The sequence below is a fragment of the Balaenoptera musculus genome, chromosome 19 (assembly GCF_009873245.2).
Source record: "Balaenoptera musculus isolate JJ_BM4_2016_0621 chromosome 19, mBalMus1.pri.v3, whole genome shotgun sequence".
Classification (NCBI taxonomy): domain Eukaryota; kingdom Metazoa; phylum Chordata; class Mammalia; order Artiodactyla; family Balaenopteridae; genus Balaenoptera; species Balaenoptera musculus.
In genome coordinates, this window is record NC_045803.1 from 5791993 (window position 1) to 5818657 (window position 26665).

The 26665-nt window shown below is 41.2% G+C and overlaps 1 protein-coding gene, 1 long non-coding RNA gene and 2 pseudogenes across 7 annotated transcripts; 2 read left to right on the forward strand and 2 right to left on the reverse strand.

Moving 5' to 3' along the window:
* Window positions 1–389: 389 nt before the first annotated feature.
* LOC118885138 lies at window positions 390–1959 on the reverse strand (annotated as a pseudogene).
* On the reverse strand, window positions 390–21561 carry LOC118885102 (zinc finger protein 350-like). 6 transcript variants are annotated; one of them, XM_036833471.1, is made up of 5 exons: window positions 21378–21516; window positions 17164–17343; window positions 9544–9670; window positions 8705–8800; window positions 390–926 (listed from the first exon to the last, which is right to left on the reverse strand). In XM_036833471.1, exons 2-5 carry the CDS (start codon window positions 17176–17178, stop codon window positions 820–822), a joined length of 345 nt encoding a protein of 114 aa, XP_036689366.1. In that variant the 5' UTR covers window positions 17179–17343; window positions 21378–21516; the 3' UTR covers window positions 390–819. The 6 variants fall into 6 exon arrangements, with proteins under 6 accessions (XP_036689366.1, XP_036689363.1, XP_036689360.1 ...); XM_036833468.1 differs by lacking the exon at window positions 390–926 and adding an exon at window positions 3240–4602 and having other exon boundaries at window positions 21378–21561; XM_036833465.1 differs by lacking the exon at window positions 390–926 and adding an exon at window positions 3240–4605 and having other exon boundaries at window positions 21378–21560.
* Window positions 10776–11395, forward strand: LOC118885134 (annotated as a pseudogene).
* A 35-nt stretch (window positions 21562–21596) lies between the features above and the next one.
* LOC118885152 lies at window positions 21597–23967 on the forward strand. The gene is made up of 2 exons (XR_005017449.1): window positions 21597–22007; window positions 23751–23967. It is a non-coding gene; the product is annotated as an uncharacterized LOC118885152 (long non-coding RNA).
* The last annotated feature ends 2698 nt before the right edge of the window (window positions 23968–26665 follow it).

The following is a 26665-nucleotide window of genomic DNA, read 5'->3' on the forward strand; positions in this document are numbered from 1 at the left end:
TTAAATACTACCCTTCGAATTTAGGTCTTTGATCTATTGAGAATGGATCTTGATATATAATGTGAGGCAGGGATCTAATTTCATCTTTTTCCATATCAATAATCAGTAATTCCAGCACCTTAAAGGATCTTCCCTTTCCCCACTTTACATGATTTCAGACTGGGTATTTGTCCCTAAAATAAGAACATTAAAAAACCATACAAAACATACAAAACAGGTTATAGATTCTAGGGGCATAAACCATATGGGTGTTTTGGGTCATAAATCCCATCAAAGTTACTAACGAACCCCCCCCCTCACACACACACACACACACACACACACACACAAATAATGACTAGTAACTTTACTAACAGGTTGTCTTATACAGAGCAAATATTCAAGGACTGTTTAAATAAGTATCATTTTATTCACAAATATATTTTCAATCCGCACTTGTCTATAAGTGGACTGTAAGATTTGTAAATTGCAGGGGCCAGGGGCACGCACCACAGCTAATCTCAATTGAAGTAGGTTGCTCGCCTGATTATTTAGCTATTGTCTCTCACCTCTCAACCTACTCTTCCACTGTCTGCTTTGTGATAGCGCAAACCAGATTCTCTTTTGCCAGCTTCACATTAAGTTCTGCCAACATGGGCCACTAGAGAGAATGGGTAGGCAGAAGGAAAATGGAGATGGGACTCGCTTTTTTCTGTTTGCTTTCTCTTCTTGCTGCAGAGGAAACAGTTGGTTGCTGTTTTCAGTTTTCGTCCACAGTCTTAGAATCATCTTCATCCCACACCCTCAGGCATTCTGGTGTCAGCCAGCCATGTGCTCTCCTCAGAGACAGGAGGAAGAGTTCCACAGCGGGGGAGCAGGGGACCCGGGGGGGGGGGTGTTGTCCTTCCTCCAGGCTCCTAATTCCTTGCACCAGTCAGTCATCTGTCCTGTTCAAGCCGGCACAAAGTTTCAAGTGAATGACCGAGGAGCAGTGACTTCTAGCTAAATCACTCCTACGTAAAAAACAGGGTGACATTTGTGAGATTTTCTTATCAACCAAGGGCCCTCTTACCATGAGACTGGGGATTCTCAATGGCACTGGAATCCTAGTATAACCTGGGGTGTTTACGTGTCTGTCATTTTTTTTTTTTTTAAATCTGGGTACCAAATTTGAAGGAATAGTACAAATGAAAAAAACTTAAGTGGATGCTTTAGTACAACTTACAGAAAAGGTAAAGGAAAACCCAAAATGGATGCATTGTCATGGTAACCAGGGAAGTCACCCCCACGGCCACTGGGAAGCCAGCCTGATGCTTAGCTCTCATCATCAGGGTGAGCCTGTCAGAGACACTCTGCCATGCCAGATTCGGGGGCCCTGATCACGCACAAGTGGGTTATGTGGTCACCCAATTCTTTGATGTATTTCACCTGCTCATTCAGGTTGTCACACAAGTAGGGGTCATTTTTCGCAGTAGGCAATTTGTGCAGTTCCAGTAGTGACTGATTCATGCCCTCTTCTGAGTGGAACACACATGCCTTGCCTTGAGCCCACTCTCCGAGTCATCCTGTTCTGGTTTCAGCATACACCAAAAATTCGGCCACCTGGCAGGTTCTGCATCTTCATCAGCTTCTCAGCATGTCCCCTCCCCTCACGAGACTGGTGAAGAGAACAACTGGCAAAGTTCTCCAAAGCCACATCATGGCCATCAAAGTAGTGAGACACGGACAGGTAAACATCAGAGGCTCCAGGTGGATCTGGCAGTTATTTGTGGCCTCCAAGTCCTGGTGGTGGTGCTGGGGCACCTGTGAGGGGGACATGGTAGTCACAGCAGTCACTCCACTCCCACTCGCCTTGGGAGTGGTCCAAGAGTGCTGTGAGGAGGTGGCAGAAGGCTGGCTCTGCATGGCCAGGTTGAGGGGGTGGGGTGGCGAGCACCAGCTTCTGTTCAAGCACTGTTTAAGCAGGAAACCATGGCAACTCTCGGCAAAGAATGTCTTTTTCCCTGAAAATCATTATTCTGGTAGGCTGGCTCTAAGAAGGCCCTCAAAGATTCTCAACTCTCCCCTTGAGTGTGGGCTGGCCTAGGAACTTGCTTCTAAAAGAATACGGCAAAGATGATAGAAGATTTAGATATAATAGGTACAATGTGACACGGACTATAAACCATCTTCAAATGAGTTATGGAGTCGTTCCCTAGCAATGAGAAAGAGTTCAAGACATTCTCTATCAAAATACACATTAAGGGTGTTAATCTGATGGAAAATGAGGGTAGACTTACATAAACAAGTTTCCAAATTTCCATTGCAATCACGAGCTTATCTCCTTTGTGAGATCTCTGCCATTCTGCTAAAGGTTCAACACATTTGGTGTATCCATAGACATTCCTTATTTCTGACACATGATGAGGAACCATGTTACTGAAAACCTTGTCCTATTCACTGCTGTGCAAATTAGGGGCTGACTAGGCAAGTTTGGGGTGTTCAGACCCTGCACGTTCCAATGAAAGGAATGACCCTTGACTGGCACCTGAGAAGGAACCTCTAAGCCCTTGGAATATGCTGCCTGCCAAGAGCGTCTTTGTATACCTGGGGTTTCGGCCATGCCATATAGCTTACATTAGCAATATGATTTTTGGTGAACACCTGCTTTTGTTTGCCTGGGGCTCTGGGCCATTCTGTATCAGTTTGATCCTTAGGAGGCTGGAGTTTGAGAAGTTAAGGTCAGTTATGTGGTTTCTCCATGCCTCCATAACTAACCCCCTTACTGCCCCTCTCACCCGCCGGCACTAAGGCTCAGGTGAGTTTCTCTGGTTGGCAATACGCCATATGTGTTGTCAGGTCATTGCTGGAGAATTAAGCACTGTCCATACAACTCCACTGGGAGGACAACTGGATGCACCTGGTTTCTCCTAAAGTCTGCCTCATGCACCTTTTACATTCGCTAATTTTAATTTGTAACTCTTCACTGTCATAAACTGTAACAGTAAGTATAGCAGCTTTTATGAGTTTAGTGACTGCTTTTAGAGAATAATCAAATGTGAGGGTGGTCTTAGGGACTTGATACAACTGCCTTCCTAAAATTTCTTTCTGATGTGAATTTATTGATGATTTTGAAGTCAAGCTCGTTACAATTCAACCTACTTAGAGCCACTGATACTTAATGAGGTATATCTTCCCATTATCACTACATTCATTAGCATTCTCTCAGTGAAAGTTTTCAACTATATAAAAAGCTAAAACTTTGATCTAAAGGCTTTTCCAAACTGAACGTACCAAATCTTCCCTACACGTTTCCTGTGACATAAAATAAGACATAATTGGTAACTGAAGGCACTACCACATTTACTGCATTCATGAGGTTTCTCTCCTGTACAAATTCTCTGTTATTTCCTGAGGGTACACATCTGGCAACAGGCTGTCCGACAAGGACTACATTCCCTTGGGCTAGGAACCCACTGATATTTAATGATGTCTGCACGGCCACAGAAGGCCCTTGCACTGTCATTGTTTCAACAGAGTTTTTCTCCTGTACGGGTTCTGTGGTACATAATGAGCTGTGATTCCCAAGAAAATCATTTTCCACCTTGACTGAATCCACACATTTCTCTTTCATATGAGTTTTCTTATGTTTAGTGAGGGAGGACTTGTGGCAGAAGGCTTTCCCACAATTGCTACATCCATGGGGTTTCTCTCCTGTATGAACTCTCTGATGTCTACTCAGTATTGACTTCGTGGAGTAGCCTTTCCCACATACGTTGCATTTATAGCGTTTTTCTTCTGTATGACCTCTTTGATGTCTAATGAGACTCGACTTTTGAAAGTAAGCTCTTCCACATTCACTGCACACATAGGGAGGATTTCCAGTGTGAAATACCTGATGTGCAACGAGACATGGCTTATGACTGAAGGCTTTACCACATTCCTTGCATCCATAGGGCTTCTCTCCAGTATGAATTCGCTGATGTATAAGAAAATTACCCTTCTGGATGAAGCCTCTTCCACATTCACTGCATGTATAGGGTTTCTCTCCCGTATGAGTTTTCTGATGTACAAGGAGCTGAGATTTCCTGGAGAAAGTTTTCCCACACTCACTACATGCATGGGGTTTTATTCCTCTTTCCACTTGCATATGTATATTGAGCTCTGCTTTCCTACAGAAGGCTTTACCACATTTAAGGCATTTATATGGTTTCTCTCCTGTATGAGTTCTCTGATGTACAGTGAGTTGAGACTTTTTGATGAAGGTTTTACCACATTCAATACACTCATGTTTCTTTCGTTTTTCAGTTTGATGTATACTGAGTTTCGAATTGGTGAAGATGGTGTTTCCATATTTATTGCATTTAACTCCAGTGTAACGTTTTTCATGCTTAGTACGAAGAAACGATTTCTCATATTTATTAAACTTGTCAGGATTCTTCGCTACACAGCTTTTATTCTGGTTAACTAAATCTAAATTAGAGTTCAGTACATCAAACTTATCATGGCTTTGCCTTAAAGTAACAAGATTTCTGCGCAGATGAAACACATTTCCCGATGAACTGTGTTCACGGCCTCTTTCAATATTTTTACGCTTGTTTTGGATTTCCAAAGACCACTGCATATGATCACCAATTTCTCCAACTTCTAGAAAGAAAATTAATTCTTTCATAATCAGGTTATGGTAATAAAACTGCTTCTAAATCAGGTAATAAAACTGCTTCTAAAATGCCACGGTTTGGGCTGGCTCTTTGTGACAATTCTGTCATATGAAGGAAACCATCAAGTGTAAATTTACTTCTTGAATATGAGGGGAAACACAATGAAATAAAGCCATAACATCTTAAAAAAAACCCAGCTGATTCAGAATCAATGGTAGACAATTCTCAATTAGTAAAGATTTTGCTGCTCTCCAAATAGATCCTTGCAAAACGGGCAAAGAGGATGAAGTAGAAATGTGTCTCATTAACATAAGATAAAGTAAGTTGGAGAGACATCTGATCTAGCATGATGGAGGATATAGCCATTCATTCCCCCAATGCTTATTGAATGTCTACGTATCATTCACTGTCCTAGCACTTGAATACAAATGCATCCCACTAGGCAAAAGAGAACAAAATGGAAGCAAAGAAATAAGATAACTTCAGACTGAAAACTGGTTCCTAGCATATGAAAAAGAACAGTGGGAGTTGGTCAGCTTTAAATAGGTAAACACCTGTAAGAAAATAAAAGTTGAGCCAAGAAACCAGGAATAAAGAATAAGCAACCTCATGTAAAGAATTGCAAGTTTTCATTCAAGTACAACAGCAATGCAAGAGCCCTGAGACAGGAAAGGTTTTGGCCAGGTCAAGAAATAGAAAGGTAGTCAGTAGGCCCTGAGTGGAACAGCTATATAGGGAGAAGGAAGCGTTGAAGTTCAAAAGGTAGACAGAAGGCATATCACGTAGATCTGGTAGGAAGAATCTGAATTTGACGCTAAGCCTAGTGGCAAGCCACTGGAAGTTTTGAGAAGGTGGGGGGTTCTGATTTATATTTCCAAGAGGTTGCCAACCGCTACATGGATAGTGATGGGAGAGGAAGGAGTGTAGGAGAGAGGAAGTTAATGAAGTAATCCAGGGAAGAGATAATGGTGGCTTGGTGTGGAGCAGCAATAGTGTACGTGTGGAGAAGCGGATGAACTCGAGGTACATCTAGGAGAAGGAAAAAACAACATTCAGTGTTGAATTCAATGTAAGTAAAAGGGAGGAATCAAGGGTTTTTCCCTAGGTATTTGGCTTAAATGACTAGACGTACCAGCTAAGTTGTTGAGGAACATCAGGGAGACAGGTTTTGAATGTGGGAAAATCAGGTGTGTATTTTGACATAAACATTTTGAGATGGATATCTTGGTGCGGACATGAAGAACTCAACTGGAGAGAGGAATTTGGAGAAGACTTTGGCTAGAGGACAAATTTGGGATTATCTGTACAGGCATACCTTGGAGATATTCCAGGTTCAGTTCCAGACCACCACAATAAAGCAAATAGTGCAATAAAGCTAGTTACGTGAATTTTTTTGTTTCCCAGTGCATATAAAAGTTATGTTTACACAATACTGTAGTCTATTAAGTGTGCAATAGCATTATGTCTAAAACAGTGTACATAGTGTACACAGCGTACACTTAATTTTAAAATAATTTCTGGGCTTCCCTGGTGGCGCAGTGGTTGAGAATCTGCCTGCCAATGCAGGGGACACGGGTTCGAGCCCTGGTCTGGGAAGGTCTCACATGCTGCGGAGCAACTAAGCCCGTGAGCCACAACTACTGAGCCTGTGCGTCTGGAGCCTGTGCCCCGCAACAAGAGAGGCCGCGACAGTGAGAGGCCTGCACACCGCGATGAAGAGTGGTCCCCGCTTGCCGCAACTAGAGAAAGCCCTCGCACAGAAACGAAGACCCAACACAGCCAAACATAAATAAATAAATAAAAAAAATAAAAAAAAAAAAAAGAAAGAAATACAAAGGACTAAAATGATATTTAAAAAAATAAAATAAAAAAAAATAATTTCTCACTAAAAAATGCTAACCATCATCTGAGCCTTCAGCAAGTCGTAGAAGTAACATCCAAGATCATTGATTACAAATCACTATAACAAATATAATAATAATAAAAGAGTTTGAAATATAGAGAGAATTACCAAAATGTGACGCAGACACAAAGTGAGCAAACGCTGTTGGGAAAAATGGTGCTGATAGACTTGCTCGACACGGGGCTACCACAAACCTTCAATTTGTTTCGTTTTGTTTTGGTTTTTTTGGCTGCACCATGAGGCTTGCAGGATCTTACTTCCCCGACCAGGGATCGAACTCGTGCCCCCTGTGGTGGAAGTGCAGAGTCCTAACCACTGGACCGCCAAGGAATTCCCCACAAACCTTCAGTGGCAAAAAACACACTATCTGCAAAGTACAATAAAGCAAAGCACAATAAAGTGAGCTGTGCCTGTATAGAAATTCCCAGAAAGGGAATTCCCTGGCAGTCCAGTGGTTAGGACTCGGCACTTTCACTGCCGGGGCTGGGTTCAATCCCTGGTCAGGGGATTGAACCCGCAAGCTGTGCGGCGTGGCCAAAACAAACAAACAAAACCCCAAAAACATAAGCCAGATCATGTCACTCTTCTGTCCCAAACCATTCAGTAACTGTCATTCTGAAAAAAAATCCTAAGTCCTTAAAATGGCCTGCAGTGCCCTGCATCGTGTGGGCCCCTTTCGCACCTCATGAGTATCACTTCCGCTCTTGATCGCTCTGCTCTCCCCACACAGGCTTCCTGGACAGTCCTCAAACACGCCAGGGACACCTCTGCCTCAGGACCACCATTGCTGGTACACTTTCCCCAGGCCTACCCATGGATCATCCCTCACTCCACTCAGCCACCCTAGCAGAGCAGAGAGGCATTCCCTGTCCGTTGTGTATAAAACATCAGGCCCTCCTATTGCTTGACATTCATTATCCGCTACATTGTTCTCCATGGTTCTAATTACCACCAGAAAAATTTGTATATTTCTTGTGTACCTCCCCCACTTAGAATGCAAGTTCTGTGAGAGTAATAACTTAATCCCTTTTATTCTCTGCTGTAGCCACATAATACAAAGCACATTACATAGCAGCGTGTATTAGGCATTAAAAATACTTGTTGAGGGAATGAATCAATGAAACAATCATACTTGTGGCGGGCATTGTAGAGACTGGTTTAAATGAAGCTGACTTTGAATTTAGGGAATGGAAAGAAAATTCTGTGTAAGCATCACATTGTATCTTGCAGTCCCTTGATCACAGAAGGATTTAAATATCCCATAGTTGGTAGTAGGGTTATAACTAGAATTGTTTAGACTCGGGAAATTAAACTGAGAGTAACTAAGATGAATCAAGATAAATACCTGATCCAGCAAATATACAGAGAAATCATCAAAGAATGCATGACGTTTATGGTTTGATTTCAGGTGGGGTCTAAGATTGTGAATTTTCTGTTTTTGTTTTTTTATTTGAGTGAATTCCTTTATTTCAGTGTATGTGGGAGGCATAATTCACTCTGAAAATTACAATACTTATAGCTCTTCCCTTACCATTTTATTATAAAAATTTTCACAGACAAACAAATTGAAAGAATTACACAGTAAACAGCCATATATCCACCTCTTTGATTCTATAGTTAATGTTTTGCTACATTTGCTTTAGCTCATATTTGCCCAGCCAGAATAAGGAAACAGACAGATGCACATTAAAAGACCGGGTTACCATGGGAACACAGCACCCTGGGTGGGGCTGAATGTTAGGAAGGAAATCAGTATTACCCAAGGTTCAGTAGTCAGAAGACGATGATAGTGAATTTGAAGCTCTCTCTTTGCAGAGAGGAGTGGAAGACTGAATTTTCAAAGCAAGGGAAGAGGAAGGAACAAGCAGTGATACTATGGCAGTCAATGAAGAAGCGAAAATTTGAGAATCCTCAGAAAGAAAAATATCTAAGCAAAACAAATCAAGATCCTAGATGAAATAAATCAGTATCAAATCCAGGGGTGACAACACAGGAGTATTTTCCTCTAAATGCTTAAGCAATGAATATTAACATAGGAGAGTAATAATCAGAGGCTGTTTAGATACTGTCAAAAGGTTAGAAACCAGAAGATGAGTCACCTCAACACTATTTCAAAGGTGTGAGGCCTCCACAAATCTAGGAATTTACTTCTTTTCTACCTGGATGTTTCTCATTCACTTACCTGGAAAGTTCTGACCATGGATATTTTCCTTTTCTAACCATGGTTTGTTTCTTTGCTTCAACTTGAAGATTTGAATTGGTTTGGGACTTTGATACCCTATTCACGAAAAATAACAGAATATTTAGGAAAATATCATTGGGCGTGAGATCTAAACATTGTTAAATGATACATTTTATAGATTGTGTGACTGTACCTTGGAAAAGAGTTTTCCCCTTGGAGTAGGGAAAATATACTCCCTCTATCTGAGGCCCGAGAGGAGACTGAGAATCTACCACTTATAAAATTCAAGTCTTATGTAGGGGTCAGCAAACTATGGTCCGTGGCTGTAACTAAGGCATTTTTTTACATTTTAAAAGCATTATTAATTCAGAATAAAGTGCTTTTATAAAACAGAGTATTCGAAAAGTGAAGGCAAACTTCTAAAACATGATAGCAAAAGTGTTTTGTACCATTACATTTAAAAAATTAAAACCATTTAAAAATATTTATCTCACTGATGTTTCATCCTTTTGACATTTCTATTTTTAAGTATATTTTATAGTGCATATAATAAATTTAGCAGAATACTTATATAATTGATAAATAAAAATATGTTATGTGTGTGCTGAAAAAACAAATAAAATAAAAGTGTTATTTTAAAAAAACCAGAATATAATTACAGAGACAGTAGGTAGCCGGAACAGCCTGCAGTATTTACTCTCTGGCCCTTTGCAGAAAAAGTTTGACAATCTCTCTTACATTATTCACACTTCAGATACCTGCCCCCAAATCACTGCACAACTGAGAAAGGAAAGACTGCTGACTGGGCACCCTGAGTGGCACAGGGAAGCAGTTCTTACCCACGGACAGCAGGTTGCTATAGTTTTCCAGCATCACATCCTGGTACAGGTCCTTCTGAGCAGGGTCTAGTAGCCTCCACTCCTCCCGGGTGAACTCCACAGCTACATCTTCAAATAATAATGATTCCTGTAGTAATAAATTCTTCTTTAATCTGGGGTGATCATTTGATGGTTTGGAAGAGAAGTACAGAAGTCCACTCTAATCATTTCTACTGTGTAGGCTGTATCTATACAGGTGGTTTACGTTATATAGTGTGGAAGAATGGAAAGTCTTATACAGATATCCTGCTGCTGTGATTCAGCCACCCACCCCCTCAATAATTCAGAAGGTTTTCTGAAATGTGGTCATTAAAACCTCTTGTTAACCTTGGTCGATTTGCCATCTGTGTGCGTATGTGCATGCACTGAACTACATGCAGATGATATCAAAACAAACACATGTATTCTTGCTCTCAAGAAGCCTTCACTGTGCACAAGTTAAACAGAAACAATAAGCACTAGAATTAAACATGAAAAACCTGATGATGCTGTAATTGTAAGACACTGAATATAAACAATGTTTAATATGTGCAAAGGCATAACAGAGTCTTAAAGATGAGTGGGCTAACTTGAAGAAACAAAGATGAATTCTCAAAACAAGAAATACAGTAATTGAAATTAGGAATTTCAATTTATAGATTGACTACCAATTTGATATGACATAGAGAGAATGGTGAACTAGACAACAGATCTGAAGTGCAAAAGACAATGATGGAAAATACAAAAGCGAGGTTGAGAGATATGAAGGATAGAGTGAGAATGTTGAATTTCCACCTATTCTGAGTCTGAGGGAAGAACAGAAAATTTGAGGGAAGGTAATAACCAAAGATGTAAGGGCAGAGAATATTTTAGAGCTGGTAAAAGACACAAAACCTCAGGATGAGAGAACCCCACAATTTCAAGCAGGATCAGGAGAAAGAGATCCACTCCTAGACACATGGAGGTAAAACTGCAGAACACCAAAACTCAAAGGGAAAATTCAAAAATATCCAAAGGCAAACGACATATACCTAACAAAAGAACAAATATGATTTATTGCCTCTAAGTTCTCAACAGCAGTGATGGAAGCCTGAAAAAGAATGAAATAGTATTCTCAAAGTGCCAAGTGAAATAACTTTCAATCAAGAATGTTACACTGGGAGTTGCCTCGTGAGCTGCTGCCGCCGCAGACCCTGAAGTCCCGCAGCGTGGAGTCGGAGGTCCCAGGCCACAAGGACGTCGCCATGCCTAAAGCACCAAAGGGAAGAAGCGTAGGACAAGAAAAAAAAGTCATCCATCCATATAGTAGAAAAGCGGCTCAAATTACGAGAGAGGTCCACAAACTAGAAAAAAAGGAAAAACTGAAGAATGAAAAGGCGTTGCGTCTCAACCTTATTGGTGAAAAACTGCAGTGGTTTCAAAATTATCTTGATCCCCAAAAAGTAGAATATTCAAAGAGAGACGCTTGTGAATTAACTGAAAGGTATTTAAGTCAGTTCAGCAGTGAGCTGGAGCAGACTGAGCTCCGCGCAGCATCAAGGCCGGGCAGGGCAGCCAGCAGTGCTCCCGAGGCGGGCATCAAGCAGACCACGGAGCGGGAGCGACAGCAGTACAGGGGCTGCGGCCTTGAGATTCCAGACATTTTAAATGCAGGGAATGGGATTTTGATCTGAAGAAACTGCCAAACATTAAAATGAGAAAAATCTGTGCTAATGATGCAGTGCCTGAGAAGTGTAAGGAGAAAACTGTGACAGCTGTAGACAGAGATTTAGGAGAACTGGAACTGAAAGATGAATCAAGGGACACAGACGAGGAACTGACTGCAGTGGCCTAAACTGTCTTTACTTGAGTTGAAAATAAATAGTTTGAGAACTTCAAGTTACACTTGAATTGATTACGGTAAGTAATTGTCTCTACACAAGAATTTGCTGTTTAGCTTATTCTCTTATATGATGAGAATCCCATTTTCAGTTTCAAAAACAGTGTTATGATTTTTACTTAAAAATGAATATTGCTTTTTGTTTACATTAAGTTGTTAGACTAGGTAGAAATGCTCTGCAAAATCCATTTAATCTGAATTTCTGGGGCTGGGAGAGCAATATGAATGAGGACAAAAAATGTTTTAATTTTTTCCCTCATGCTTACTTAGAATCACCTAATCTCATGTTTTGGGGCATGGGCAGCAGCTGTTTGCTAGAAGGTTACTGTGGTACTTCTTGAGCAGTGACGACGGCAAAATTGCCTTTTAGTAATATGTTTTACTCTTTCTCCTCTTACACATTAAAACTATTTTCTTTCCTTATAAAATAGGGAAAATGTGATACGGAATTTATATACATCTATGGGAACCCTGTGCGCCTAGAGCCCATGCTCCACAACAAGAGAAGCCACCACAATGAGAAGCCCGTGCACCACAACAAAGAGTAGTCCCCGCTCGCTGCAACTAGAGAAAGCCCGCGCACAGCAACGAAGACCCAATGCAGGCAAAAATAAATAAATAAATAAATTAATTAATTAATTAAAAAAAAAAAACAAAGAGGGATATGAAAGTTTGTGAGGATGTTTCAGATTGTCACACTGACCAGGTCCCTACTGTATTTAATGGTCACGGACCAAGGGTGCTATATATCCTGTAAAGCATATGACAGTCCTACACAGGAAGAATTGTCAAGCTCAAAATGTTAACAGTACCCAAAGCCTCCCTCTCATTGAAAAACATAGGTATAGTAAATTATACTGTATCCCAGAATAAAACTGAAAAATATTTAAAGGAATAAAAGTCTATCACTCAACAATGAAAAATTTATAATGCCTGGTACTCAATCAAAATTACCAGATATGCAAAGAGAGAAAATATGACTCATACAAAGAGAAAAGATCATCAACAGAAACAAAACCAGAAATGACATACATAATAAAATTAGTAGATAAGGATAGTAAAATACATATTATACATACATATGTTTAAAAAGGTGGAGGAAAGCATGAACGTGATATGGAGTCATATGGAAGATATCAAATAGACCCAATTCCAACTCTAGAAATGTCTGAGATGAACAATGTACTCATTGGATGTGATTAATAGCAGACTAGACACTGCAGAAGAAAAGATTAGTGAACTTGAAGATATAGCAATAGAAACTATTCAGCATGAAACAGAAAAAAGACCTAAAGAGAAACATTTTAAAACAGCCAGAGAAAACAGATTTACTACATGCACAAGAACAGAGCAGATGAACACAGACTTCTCCTGTAAACAATACAGGTCAGAAGACAATGGAAAAACATCTTTACAGTACCGAAAAAAGAAAACTGTCAACCTTGAATTCCCAGTGAAAATATATTTCAAAAATGAAGGCAAAATGAAACCTTTTTCAGGTATGCAAAAGCTACAGTAATTCAGCAGCAGCATACATGTACTAGCAAAAATGTTAAAGGATGTCCTTCAGATAGAAATCTAGATCTACCCAAATGAATGAAGGGCTGCAGAAATGAAAAACCTATGAGTAATATAAAATCTTATTTTTTTATATACCTTTAGAAGATAAGTGATTGTTTAAATCAATGATAATAATATATTGTGGGATTTCTAAAATACAAAGAAGTAAAATGTAGGCCAACAATAGCACAAAGGCTGGTAGAGAAGAAATGGAAGCACACTCTTTTAAGGTTCTTATACTATGAATGAAGTGGTATAATATTACTTGAAGATAGACTGTGATAGATCAATATGTAGAAATGAGTAGTTTACTACTCACACGAACTAGCACACTAACAATACCAACTAGAAAATGTCTTGCAAAAAACAGATAAAGATTAATATCCCTGAAACCTATTTTTTTTTTTTAGAGATCAGAAAAAACAAAATCAGCACAAAGGATTTGATTAGGCAATTCACAGAATACAAACAGTTAACAAATACAGTAAAATATGTTCAAAGTCACTGATAATAATGCAAGTAAAAATAATAGTAAAACTAATTCTGATAGCACTTATTAAATAACAGGCAATGTTCTAAGATATATCCTACATATGTATATACATATATACATAGATCAGTGGTTCTCAACTGGCCAACAATTATTTTACAACAGCAGACATAAGACATTTTAGGTTATCACAACTTGGGGGTGGGAGGGTGCTACTGACATCCAATGGGTACTGACCAGGGAAACTGCTATTCTATAATCCTGTGGTGTCCCCTCAACAAAGAATTTGTTGTTTGGCCAAAAAAGTCAATAGTGCTGAGGTTGAAAAACTCTGATATATATTAACCTATTTAATCTTCAGAAAAATCCTTTCATGTAAATTCTATTATAATTCCCATTTTTCAGATGAAGAAAGCACTGCAGAGAGATTAAATAACCAGAATAAGATAAAGCAGGTAATTATAGACCAAGGCAAGATATGAATGAGTGAATCTGACCACAGAATTTGTGCTCTTAAACTAAACACTAGGGGCTTCACCTGGTGGCGCAGTTATTGAGAATCCACCTGCCAATGTAGGGGACACGGGTTCAAGCCCTGGTCCGGGAAGATCCCACATGCCACGGAGCAGTTAAGCCCGTGCACCACAACTACTGAGCCTGTGCTCTAGAGCCCACAAGTCACAACTACTGAGCCCACGTGGCACAACTACTGAAGCCCGTGCGCCTAGAGCCTGTGCTCCTCAACAAGAGAAGCCACCACAATGAGAAGCACACGAACCACAACAAAGAGTAGCCCCCGCTCGCCGCAACCAGAGAAAAGCCCACGTGCAGCAATGAAGACCCAATGCAGCCAGAAACAATAAATAAAATAAAATAAATTAAAAAAAACTAAACACTAGGCTCTACAACCTTCAAAAAAATGATATAGCTTTTATATTTCAGATTTGTAAGATTTAAAAACTGATACAATATTAAATAATAGCAAGAATGTGGGAAAAACAGAGACTTTCATAAACTCTGAGAGGAAGTGCTGAAGACTTTTAAAAAGGGCAATTTTGTAGCAACCATGAAAAATTTAAGTCCAGGTACCATTTGACTCATAGATTTCCCTTTCAGGAATCTAACCTAAAAAAATTTTCACACATAGTCAGAATGTGTATTGTGAAGAAATTTTATGGCTAAAATGTACTTTTAGGGACTTCCCTGGCAATCCAGTGGTTAAAACTCTATGCTTCCACTGCAGGGAACGAAGATCCCACGTGCTGCATGGCGGGCCAAAAAAAAAAAAGTACCTTTATATAAACAGAGTACATAAATTAAGGCAAATACATGCTAGGAAATATCATGCAAACCTAAATGCAATGAAATAGATACATAAATACTTGAATGGAACGCTCTCCAGGGCAGGTTGCTATAGGAATAAAGCAAGTAATGTGTTTATTATGATCTCAGTAATGTAAAACTATTTTCACAAAAAATATGTGTGTAGGGGCTTCCCTGGTGGTGCAGTGGGTGCGAATCTGCCTGCCAATGCAGGGGACACGGGTTCGAGCCCTGGTCTGGGAAGATCCCACATGCCACGGAGCAACTGGGCCCGTGAGCCACAACTACTGAGCCTGCACGTCTGGAGCCTGTGCTCTGCAACAAGAGAGGCCGCGATAGTGAGAGGCCCGCGCACCGCGATGAAGAGTGGCCCCCGCTCGCCGCAACTAGAGAAAGCCCTCGCACAGAAACGAAGACCCAACACAGCCAAAAATAAAAATAAATTAATTTTTAAAAAATGTGTGTATATGCACATAAGTGTACATAATGTATGTATATCTACGTGCATATAAGTGTTAATAAAAACAGAATTATTTCTCTCCTAAGTGATGAGTAGAGAAGGGTTTGACAGGGCAACTTTCTTTTTTTGCTCTATTTATTTCCATATTGTTTCTGTATATTTCACAAATAAATGATTTGTATATGACTCATTTAATAACAACAAAAGATGATAAAAGTGGAAGGTAGCAGGTTGGATGGTGGCCTCCTAAAAGATATGTCCACTTCCTAATCCCCAGAACCTGTGAATTTTACCTTGTCTGGATAAAGGGTCTTTGCAGATATAGTAATTAAGGATCTTAAAATGAGAAGATAGTCCCAGATAGTCTGGATGGGCCCTAAACCCAATGACAAGTGTTTTTATAAGAGACAGACAGAAGGAGACAGACAAACAGAAGAGGGGGAGGTAATGTGAAGACAGATATTGGAATGATAAGGTCACAAGCCACAGAATGCAGACAGCCACCAGAAGCTGGACGAGGCGAGGGACAGATTTCTCCTTGAGTTCTGGAGGGAGCACAGCCTCACTGACAACCTGATTTCAGACTTCGGGGCTCCAGAACTGTGAGGGCACACACTTCTGTCGTTCTAGCTGCCTACTTTGCGGTAATGTATTATGGCACCCACAGGAAACTAATACAAGGAGGTAGATAAGAACTGACAATGAATAATTCGGGAAGAATACTACATTTCTAAGACTGGGATGCAGTGACAAAGACAATATCATGCATCCCTACATCCCAAGTCTTTAGCAGAGAATGTGATTTTAAACTCTGCTGGTAGGTCTGTACCCGGAATCCAATTCAGCAAAAAACGGCTTGAGAGGCCATTTAAACCATCCATTTGTCTAGATAAATCTAGATTTTTATATCTGAAAAAAGCCAGAATACCAGAAGGGTATTGAAGGAACTCCATAAGAAACAACCACAGGTGTACAACTGTGTAAAAATTCACTTTACTGTATGTATGTTATGCCCCCATAAGAAAGTGTAAAAACACACACACACATGAAACAGAGAAATGGGAACCTCTTCTTGCATATACCAGAAGGCTGCCATTGAGGCCACTGTGCCCTGCAGGAAAAGTCATCAAGAAATTTATTAAAACTTCAGTGCCAGGAAATACTTACTTTTCTGAGGAAATGATCTACTTTCTCTGTACAAAAACATGAATCATGTAATGTTTCGTGTTTCTCTTGCTGGCACTGGCTACCAAAATTATTGGAGATAATCTGGTAGCTCAACATAAATAACCCCTCAGGTCTCACAGTTTTTTATTACTATTCTGACTTCAAAATTCTGAGCAGAATCTCTGACCTGCATTCCCACCATTCCTAGTTTACCGTGACATCAACATTATGGTTGATATTTATTTGTCTTCAGATTCAGGCTCTTATCAATGTGTCATTTTCCAATTAATCAAGTCAATTTTTTTTTTTTAAGTTTTTCTAATTTTTTTTTTTTAACTTTTTGGGTTTATTGATTGATTGATTGATTGATTGATTGATTGATTTATGGCTGTGTTGGGTCTTCGTTTCTGTGCGAGGGCTTTCTCTAGTTGCGGCAAGTGGGGGCCACTCTTCATCGCAGTGCATGGGCCTCTCATTATCGCGGCCTCTCTCGTTGCAGAGCACAGGCTCCAGACGCACAGGCTCAGCAATTGTGGCTCACGGGCCTAGTTGCTCTGCGGCATGTGGTATCTTCCCAGACCAGGGCTCGAACCCGTGTCCCCTGCATTGGCAGGCAGATTCTCAACCACTGCGCCACCAGGGAAGCCCTCAAGTCAATTTTTATAAGCCTCTACAAATACAACAGAAAAGAAAGGAGGGAATAAATAAATATGTAAAACTCACCTGGACCTTGGTCATTTTCTTCTGTTCTTAGAAAATGACTGGAACTGGGATTCTTCTTTTTTTACTTTGCTAGATTGTCACTCAAATTCTGGTCATAGCTCTCACATCTCAAATTAATGGCATCCCCAGAAGTGACGTTTTCCTGGTTCTGGAACTTCCTTCTCCTTACTTCACTTGATTCTAAGGACTCAAAAGCAAATTCGCTTTAATATGTACATTCCCCTCAGCCATACACCTTGTCGGTGATGTTAAAGGTGCTGCAGTAGGCGGAATCATGGCCCTCACAAAGATATCCACGTTCTAATCCCTGGAAGCTGTGAATATGTTACATCACAAGGCAAAGGGGAATTGAGATTGCTAATGAAATTACAGTTGCTAATCAGATGACCTAAAAATAGATTTCCTGGATTATTCAGGTAGGCCCAATGTAATCACAAGGATCCTTATATATGGAGAAAGCAGAAGAGACCAGAGACAGATGTGATGTGACAAGAACTCTACACACCATTGTTGGCTTTGGAGATGGGGGGAAAGGGAAACAGGAGGCAAGGAGTGTGGGCAGCCTCTAGAAGCTGGAAAAGACAAACAGATTCTCCCCCTAGAGCCTCTAGAAAATAACTCACTCCTGCTGAGCCCTTGATTTTAGCCCCGTAAGATCCATGTTGAACTTCTAACCTATAGAACTGTAAGATAATAGACTTGTGTTGTTTAAGCCACTAATTTATGTTACTTTATCACAGAACTAACAGAAAACTAATATAGGGGGCTTCCCTGGTGGTGCAGTGGTTAAGAATCTGCCTGCCAACACAGGAGACATGGATTCAAGCCCTGGTCCAGAAAGATCCCACATGCCACGGAGCAACTAAGCCCATGCGCCACAACTACTGAGCCTGTGCTCTAGAGCCCATGAGCTACAACTACTGAGCCCATGTGACTAGAGCCCGTGCTCTGCAACAAGAGAAGCCACCGCAATGAGAAGCCCGCGCACCACAACGAAAAGTATCCCTCACTCAGCGCAACTAGAGAAAGCCCTCGCGCAGCAACAAAGACCCATTGCAGCCAAAAATAAATAAATAAATTTACTAAAAAAAAACTAATATAGGCGTCCTCTAGCATCAAATCCCAATACTTAAGAGTTTTCTTTTGTTTAAAAAACCACAACACCTAGACCTCAAGGCAGAGCAAACGTTATGAAGAGTAATGTGTTAAGCAGGTCCTAAGCATTTTCTTATTTAATCCTCACCACCAATCTAGAAGTATCAAATCACTAGAACGAAGGAAGTCAAGGCTTAAAACCTAGAGATAAAGTATCTTGTCCAGAGTCACATACTTTCTAAGAGGCAGGGCTAGAATTCAAGCCCAGGCCTTTTCTCTCCAAAGCTCATCACCTTAACCATTGTACCTTTTAACCAGACAACCTCCAAAAGTTTAGTTCTCTGTATAACTGCCTGAAAAGTTTACTACTTTTCAGGCAGTTTAATATCACACCAGAAGGTAGCACATAACCACAATGCATAAACTGGACTTCTGAAACAGCTCTTAGAACACTCAATGCATACTCACAGACAGCAACCTTCTTCCACAAACAGAGAAATGAAAAAGGAGCAAGTTCCAATACTCACTCCAAAACAGCAAATCAGAGAGACAAGGAGTCAGAAAGACTCACATTAAAAGGTCATTGATTCAGTGGGATTACTGTGAGTTTTTGTTTCCACTCCTTCTGGCCACAAATTTTTCTAAGATAATTTCCCAGTAGCTTTTCTAAACCCCTAAACCCACAGACACCGCCCTGCCCCTACTGCAACTGTTCTTTGACCTCTGAGTACATGCAGTGCCCCTCGGTCTCCAGCCTAGAATCACTTTAGGCACCAGGACTAGAGATCTGGACAAGAGAAACGGTATAAAACTATTTATAGGACTATCTAGGACTATAAAACTATAGCTATAAAACTTCATGGGGGAGGAGAACATGAAAGCAACATCTTGGCCACATCCAAATTTCATGACTCCTTGTGCATTAGCCCTCATGTCCCTGCTGATGATTTCTTGGCATTGCAACCACTCACTTTATGGAATCACCCGTGTTGCCCTAGAAGGGCCACCTGCCTTTCCAGAAATACACCTATGTGCAAATATAAAAAAATAAAGCTTTACAGAGCAAAGTAGGCCATAGAAAGACATTTTCATAAGTTTCACAATATCAAAGAGGCTTATTCCTTGACCACAATGCAACAAAACTAGAAATCAACAGTAATGAGAAATTCAACACATTAATCAAAATAGAAACAAAACCCTGCATATCCAGGAAAAAAACAAATGAAAAACCTTCAAACTAAAAAGGCAATATAAATGAAAACTCTGAATTATTCAGCAGTAAATGGCAACAAATCCTGTGGGTGGATAAGCATAGAATCATAACATGTTGCAGAAAAGTATAGATATGTAAGTCAAGCCTATCCAAATTAATGTATACATACATTTAATGTGACTCTAGTAGCCTTGTCACTGGTTCATCCACCTGATGTGACACTACTGCAGCCATTAAGAAAATCTGTAATCATTTTTTACTATGGAAGTGTTTATAATTAGAAATGAAGTGATAAAACCAAATTATATCTGTTATACAGGTCATTCCATATGCAAAGGTAACAAAAAAATATTAAACACACACAATGGTTTGCACTGGAGATCAGCATTTTGGGTAACAGAGATGTTTTCACTTGTGTAGCATGAACCTGAAAGGAAATATCCAAGAAAACTGTGGAGTAAAGTTGGAGGCAAGAAGAATAAAACATATCTTTTATAACACATCACTAGATCATATCTAACTACTTTTTTGGTTGGGAAGACAATGACAAGAGTGTTTATGTGGCAAGACAAAAGAGTTTTTAATTAGTGCCTTGATGAAGGTATGGACTTGAAGGAGCAGACTGGATTTGGATCAGCTGAATGAATCTATCATCAAGTCTGTGCCCAGGAATCGCCATCTGAACCTCAACCTACCTACTCTCCAGGGACCCTGGGTCTCCAAAGCGCCAGTCTCATGCCCCTCCACATACACTAGCCTCCCCCACAAAACAACAACAACAAAAAATGACTCCAAGTTAAATCTGAAATCTGAACCAGATACCCCCATTCATTAGCACCCGTCCCCCATCCCAGGCTTCTCCACGTCTGAGCCCCACAGTGAATCGCAGACCTGCATGAGACATGGAATTCACTGATCTACACCTACCACTCCAGTTCTTAATCACTGAGCTTCACGAGCAGAAACTGCTACCAAACCAAACTTGGGTCAGCTCACCCTCTGAGCAGCAAAGCCAATTTACTGACACCGGGTTGGTGTGAAAGAAAGTCCAGCGTTTACTACAGGGCCCAGCAAGGAGAAGTGGCAGCTCAGGCTCGAAAGCCTCAACTCCCCGATGGCTTTCAGGGAAGGGATTTTAAAGGCAACATTTGTGGTGAGGGACGCAGGTGAAGGATGACTTTCTTCTGATTGGCTGTTGGTGAGATAACAGTGTTTCAGGAAGCTTAATCATCAACTTTCTGGTTCCAACCAGTCTGAGGTCTACATGCGTATGCTCAGCAAGCAGTCACCACCCTCCACCCTGGCAGGTGTCTTAGTTTCTGCAGAACAACTTAAAGGTATGCATCAGATCGTTATGCATCAGATCGTTATGCACATCCTTTGAGGAGGAACTAGGACTCTATGAACTATTGTCTCTTGTCTGCTTTTTCCTGTTTCTACATTCCCTCACTTCCCTAATTAGTCTGATCTTTGGAACTCAGGGAAACCCCAAGAGACCAAAGCCTTTTTCTACAAACTAGAAAGCGGGTGACACAGAGGGGCTCTTGTACCCAAGAGGTACTTCAGGGTGCTGCTCAGTTCCAATCCCCCCCTTTCTTTGATACTCCTCAATCCTGAGGGGAACAAGGGTGGGACAAGAAAAAGAATAAAGTTTGGGATAGAGAGGTTAAATATAAAGTCAGCGGGGGAACTCAATTTCAGGAGGGCTGGGTTTCAAAATACCACATCGACAAAAACCCTCAGTCAGAGCCTCGGTCGTTTCTCTCTTCATACATTTAATAACACTGACCGCCAAAGGGCCTATTACTGAAGCCAAGCCTCCCCAGTGACTGAAGACACCCCCAGAAGGCCTTTCACTGGCCTCACAGGCCCCTCACTCCGGACCCACGTGCAGACCCCGACCCACCTGATGCTGAGATTCTCAAGGCTCCCGCCAGCTGCCAAAGACTGAATTCACTTCCAAAACGATTCCCACTCCCCCGCTGTCGCGCCCCAATCCCCTCTCTGGCTGTCGCTAGGGACGCCTCCGGCCCGGCCCGACCTCCGAGCCTTCCGGCGTGTTGGAGTTCGGGCCGCACGACCAGCTCTATGACGTAACGTGGCCACGCCCACCTCAGCGGTCGGGGAGGAAACGGTCGTGACGGAGGCTACGGCTCAGAGCGGGAAGAACTGAAATCGCTTTCGGACACCTCCTTCCCTTTCCCTCCTCGTTGTCGGTCAGATGCACTAGGCTGAATCATTTTTTTAGAGGCTGGACCCTATCCAAGGCCGTGGCGGCTTGAGCTGGATTCTATTTTGTCCTTTGGGCAAAACGGGAGAGATGGCGGCGCCCGTGAGCCACGACGGAGGAGCAGCAAGGGGGCGGCCATCTTACAGGAAGTGCAGTTCCGTTCGGCAGAGACCCGAGGAGCGAGTGTTAGGAGGAAACTTGGGACGGTCAACGAAGTTTGCAGGAGGTGAGACACGTTGTGAAGGCGGCGGTCAGGTCCTGGACAAAACACGGAAACTTCGAGTCCTGGTGAAATTTGGGAAAGAGGTAAAGCGGGGATGGGAATGAGTACGGCTGGTCTGAGACCTGTTGCAGGGGCGGGGCCGATGCTGAGAGCGGCGCTCTGTGAACATCGATGCCCACAGGGGCCTGGGAATGTGGCTGCCTCTAGTAGGGAAGGGAGAGGGGTGAGGCTTCAAATGTATGCGAATGTTTCCTTAAAAAACGAAGGGCATTTCAGAGTAATTAAATGGTGAGCTGTGCTGTTATACTGTTTGGCATCATTCCCAAATAAGATAAACACACTTAAGAAATAAGAAATATTAGCCATTATTTTATGCAGCCAAAGGGGTAGTAGAGGATATTATCTATACATTCTTTCTAGAGGGCAATTTATTAGAATTATCTATACAATTTAAATTTTTCGTTCTCGTTGATGTAGAAATTCCAATGCTAAGAATCTTTGCTAAAAACTTTTTATATTAACCACAGAAATTTTGGTAAATTTTTTAAAAACTAGGAATAACTTGAATGTACAATCAGCAGGTGAATAGTTTGGTAAATTAAACACATTCCTTCAACAGAACGGTTTATAGCCATTAAAAAGCCAATTATAGAATTACCAGTATTTTTTAAGTGACTTCAAAAGGATGAAATACTGACCTCCAGAACAGTATTTATAATGTGATCCTCACATGACAAACATTAATAAACATATGCATTTCAAATTTTTGAATGGATTAAGTAAAACTTACAATTTTGATTATATTTGGGGTTTGGGCTTGGAGATGGACTCTTCACTAAGTACCCACTAAACTCAAAAGATTTTATTAACACAGCATCAAAACATACTGCCTGCTCCAGTCTCACAGCTCTTCAAACTACACAACTCTAAAATGGAAGTCCTTCTCCCTTCCAGACTGAATTTTCCCTTATTCTGTTTCTCATCTAGCAGTCACTATTACACAATAAATTAAGAATAGAGATGTGTTACCTGGATTGTAGGTTACTGGAGGTTGCTGTGAAAAGGTCAGAGGACGAAGCCAAAACAAAACTTATATGTCGTTGTCACACTGGCCACCAATTCCTGTTATGCTGTCTCAGAAATAACTTTTGAATCACTCCCTGTACTCGCCCTCATTGCTTTAGTCCATTTATCTGAATTACTACTGAATTTGCCACCGCACTGGTCCCTTCTTAGAAGGTGTCTCTCCAACCACCTCCTTTTTTTCCGTACCATACCATGTTTATTACCATACCCTCCATGAAACTCTGAATTAGTATACTGATTACAGACTAAAGCAAGATCTCAAGAGAATTCTTTTAAGGCTGTATACAAGCAAACATCAAACGGATTCTCCATTATCATCCTCCATTACTCCCTGCCTTCCACTTCCCAATGCCCTGTGGTCTCATATGCTACCAGGAATTTGCAAATACTTTCCCTCCATTGAAGTCCTTGGCACACAGGAAGCAATGAGAGAATATTAGTTACTATGGCTGTTCTTTCATGAGTCATCTTAGATGTCACTTCTTCAGATAGCATTCTCGGACACCTTCCAGGTCAGTCTCAAAAACAATAATACAGTTATTAAATATAAAATTGCAGCTGTATTGTGGTGCTAACGATAGGAAGTATAAAAGGCATCCAATAGAGAAAACATGTCTATACAAGGGATGACTGAAGATCATTTATCTTTCTAGACCATCATAATATGCTAATGTGACTGCCCTCCAAAATGTACTATGAGTTCCTCAGACAGAAACTCTGTAATATTTTTGTATCCACAGTGCTCAGAACAAAAACTTGAACAGAAGTTTTCAATAACGGACTATTAAATGAATAACTGAATTTGGCTTGCAAGATACAGTATTCTCTTCGTCAAGGTTCTGTGCTGCTCAGTGAAAATTAAATACAGCAAAGGTGCAAGAGAATGTTTATATGTGCTGCTTTTTGAAAAGAAAAGGGACAAAAAGTAGTATCTACTTGCTTGTACTGCCAAAAAAACCCAAACAAAACACTGGAGGGAATAAAACTTACCTGTGGGAGCCAGAAGGTCAAGGGAAAACAAACTGAGAACAGGGTAAAAAAAAGTGAGACTCATAAATGCACCTTTTTATATAGTTTTAAGTTTTGAACCACATGACTCTGTGACCTATTCAAACAATTTCAACCCAATCTTGATGGGGAAAACACATCTAAATCCAGGAAAAATAAAACTGCAAGTCTATAAAGGGCTTATAAGGAGAGGAACATAGTTCTATGGAGGGCCAGAAATTGGGGAACCTGGCCGAGTGAGGGAAAGCTTCACTGAAGAAGTGATTGTTGAAGATGATGAAGAATGAAGGAGGGACCCAGAAGATAGGAGGAAAGAAAGGAAAGTCCTCCGTCACTAGGACTAATGATAATACTGTTATTAATTGCATTTGGCAGGTACTATTTTAACTACATCTACTTCTCACAATAAACCTACCCAGGCAGATATTAAAGATAAACTGAGGTGAGTTGAGTAACTTGCTCAGAGGCACACAGCTCAGGGCTGGCACGGCAGGATTCAAATCGGGCAGTATGGGACTTCCCTGGTGGCGCAGTGGTTAAGAATCCGCCTGCCAATGCAGGGGACACAGGTTCAAGCCCTGGTCCGGGAAGATCCCACATGCCACGGAGCAATGAAGCCCGTGCGCCACAACTACTGAGCCTGCGCTTTAGAGCCTGCGAGCCACAATTACTGAGCCCGCGGGCCACAACTACTGAAGCCCGCATGCCTGGAGCCTGTGCCCCGCAACAAGAGAAGCCACAGCAATGAGAAGCTCGCACACCACAATGAAGAGTAGCCCCCGATCTCTGCAACTAGAGAAAGCCCGGGCACAGCAACAAAGACCCAATGCAGTCAAAAATAAATAAATAAATTTATTTTTAAAAAAAAAATCAGGCAGTATGACTTCATTGCCCACTCCTAACCACTGTTTGAGGTGAAGGGTGATCTTTATTGAAATCATAAGGATCCTGGGTGTGGAAGCAGGCTTAGGCATGCACTGGGCCTCCTTTACCTGGGGATGCCAAGTTCTGAAAGGTAAGCTCAGCACGTGGCCCTCAGAGCTCAGGGCAGCCCAGCCAGCCCATCCCAGGCCCCAACTGATCAGTTCCAGGAGTGAGCCCGCCTGACCATGCCTTGGCTGGAAGTGGAGAGTCACAGCACAGGAAGTGGAGGGGAGCTGAGGGTCAGGTTGCTGGAGCCCTCGTGACTGATTCTTTGCTGGAGACTCTCTGTCCTGAATCCATCCCATTATAATGTGAGGGCAGTGATGGGAACCGTAGCCCAGGATTTAGGACAAATATATTCAAAATTAGGTGTGCATCAGGCCCTTGTTAAAAATGCGGAGTCCGGGACTCCAGCCCCAGAGGTTCTGGTTTAGGACGTGTGGGGTGTGACTCGAATTGCGTTACGTTTCTCAGAGAATCTGAGGCAGGAAGTTTGTCATAGACAATTATTACAAACAGTCCTGGAATGTTCTCTGGTTACAAATATTCTGAAGGGTGATTCCCCTCAGTACTTCGGTTTTGGCTCAAATTATATCCAGAAAAGCCTTTCCTTGGGGAGGGGGAAATCTCCCTCATTACTACCTACAGATTACTATAAATTACTATTATTAGACTTCATTTCTCCTCATAGGATTTATCACTTCCTGACATTTTGTAATCTCTCTCACCATCTCTCTCCTTCACTAGATTATATGGTCCACCATAAAGGCTGTTCCTTTGCCTGTTTTGCTCACTGATGTTTTCTCACTGTGTAAAACAGTGATTTGCACAGTGATGGCACTTTAAAACGTTTCTGGAGGAGTAAATTACCCAGACCCAGGATTTTGATTGAATTCTGAGTGGGCCACAGCACGGCAAATTTCCATGTCTTTTCCTATGAGTAGGACTGTTTGTAATTGGGATCTTATATCCTCATGGGATCATGGGAAAGAACTCTGGATAAAGGAGAAAGCAAAGACCCCAATTTGAGGACAGCAGGAAGGAATGAGGGAGATAGAAGACACCTGTCTCAATTCAGCAGGTCACAGAGGAGCCAGGATCTTTAAATGGCAACTCTTCACAGGTGTTAGGCCTGTGGACAAACCTCAGGATTCATTTCCAAGACATTCCAAGAAGATCTCACCTCCCCCCACTCCCTATACACTCCACCATTCTTAAAGACTAAGGCTCTCATTTTGCATTTTGTTCTATTCTAGGAATCATTTTCCTTTTCTGCTTTGTCCCTTTATAATCAGTTAAGTCTCTCTAACCTCAAACAGTTTGGGGTGTCAATTTTGGTCTTTAGAACTGTCTTTCCCTTCAGTGACAGACAGAATACATTTTGATTAGCCCATTAGTTTATTCATTCACTTTCCAAATCTAGAGATAAGAATATTTTTCCCCCCTCTGTGCTGGGAAACCGAAAATCATGGAAACCAGCACTCTCCAATATAACTTCCTGGTACTATGGAAATGACGGTAGAGCATCTTCCCATTGTCTCACCATTTTGCTGTCTGTGCTGTCCAATTCTATTGCCACAAGTCACATGACTGTTGAGCACTTGAAATGCTGCTGAAGAACTGATTTTTCATCTTACTGGTTTTCAATTTTTTTAAACATTAAAATTTAAAGAAAGCCACTAAAATTAAGGAATTTATAATTTCCTCGTGGAGATAACAAATA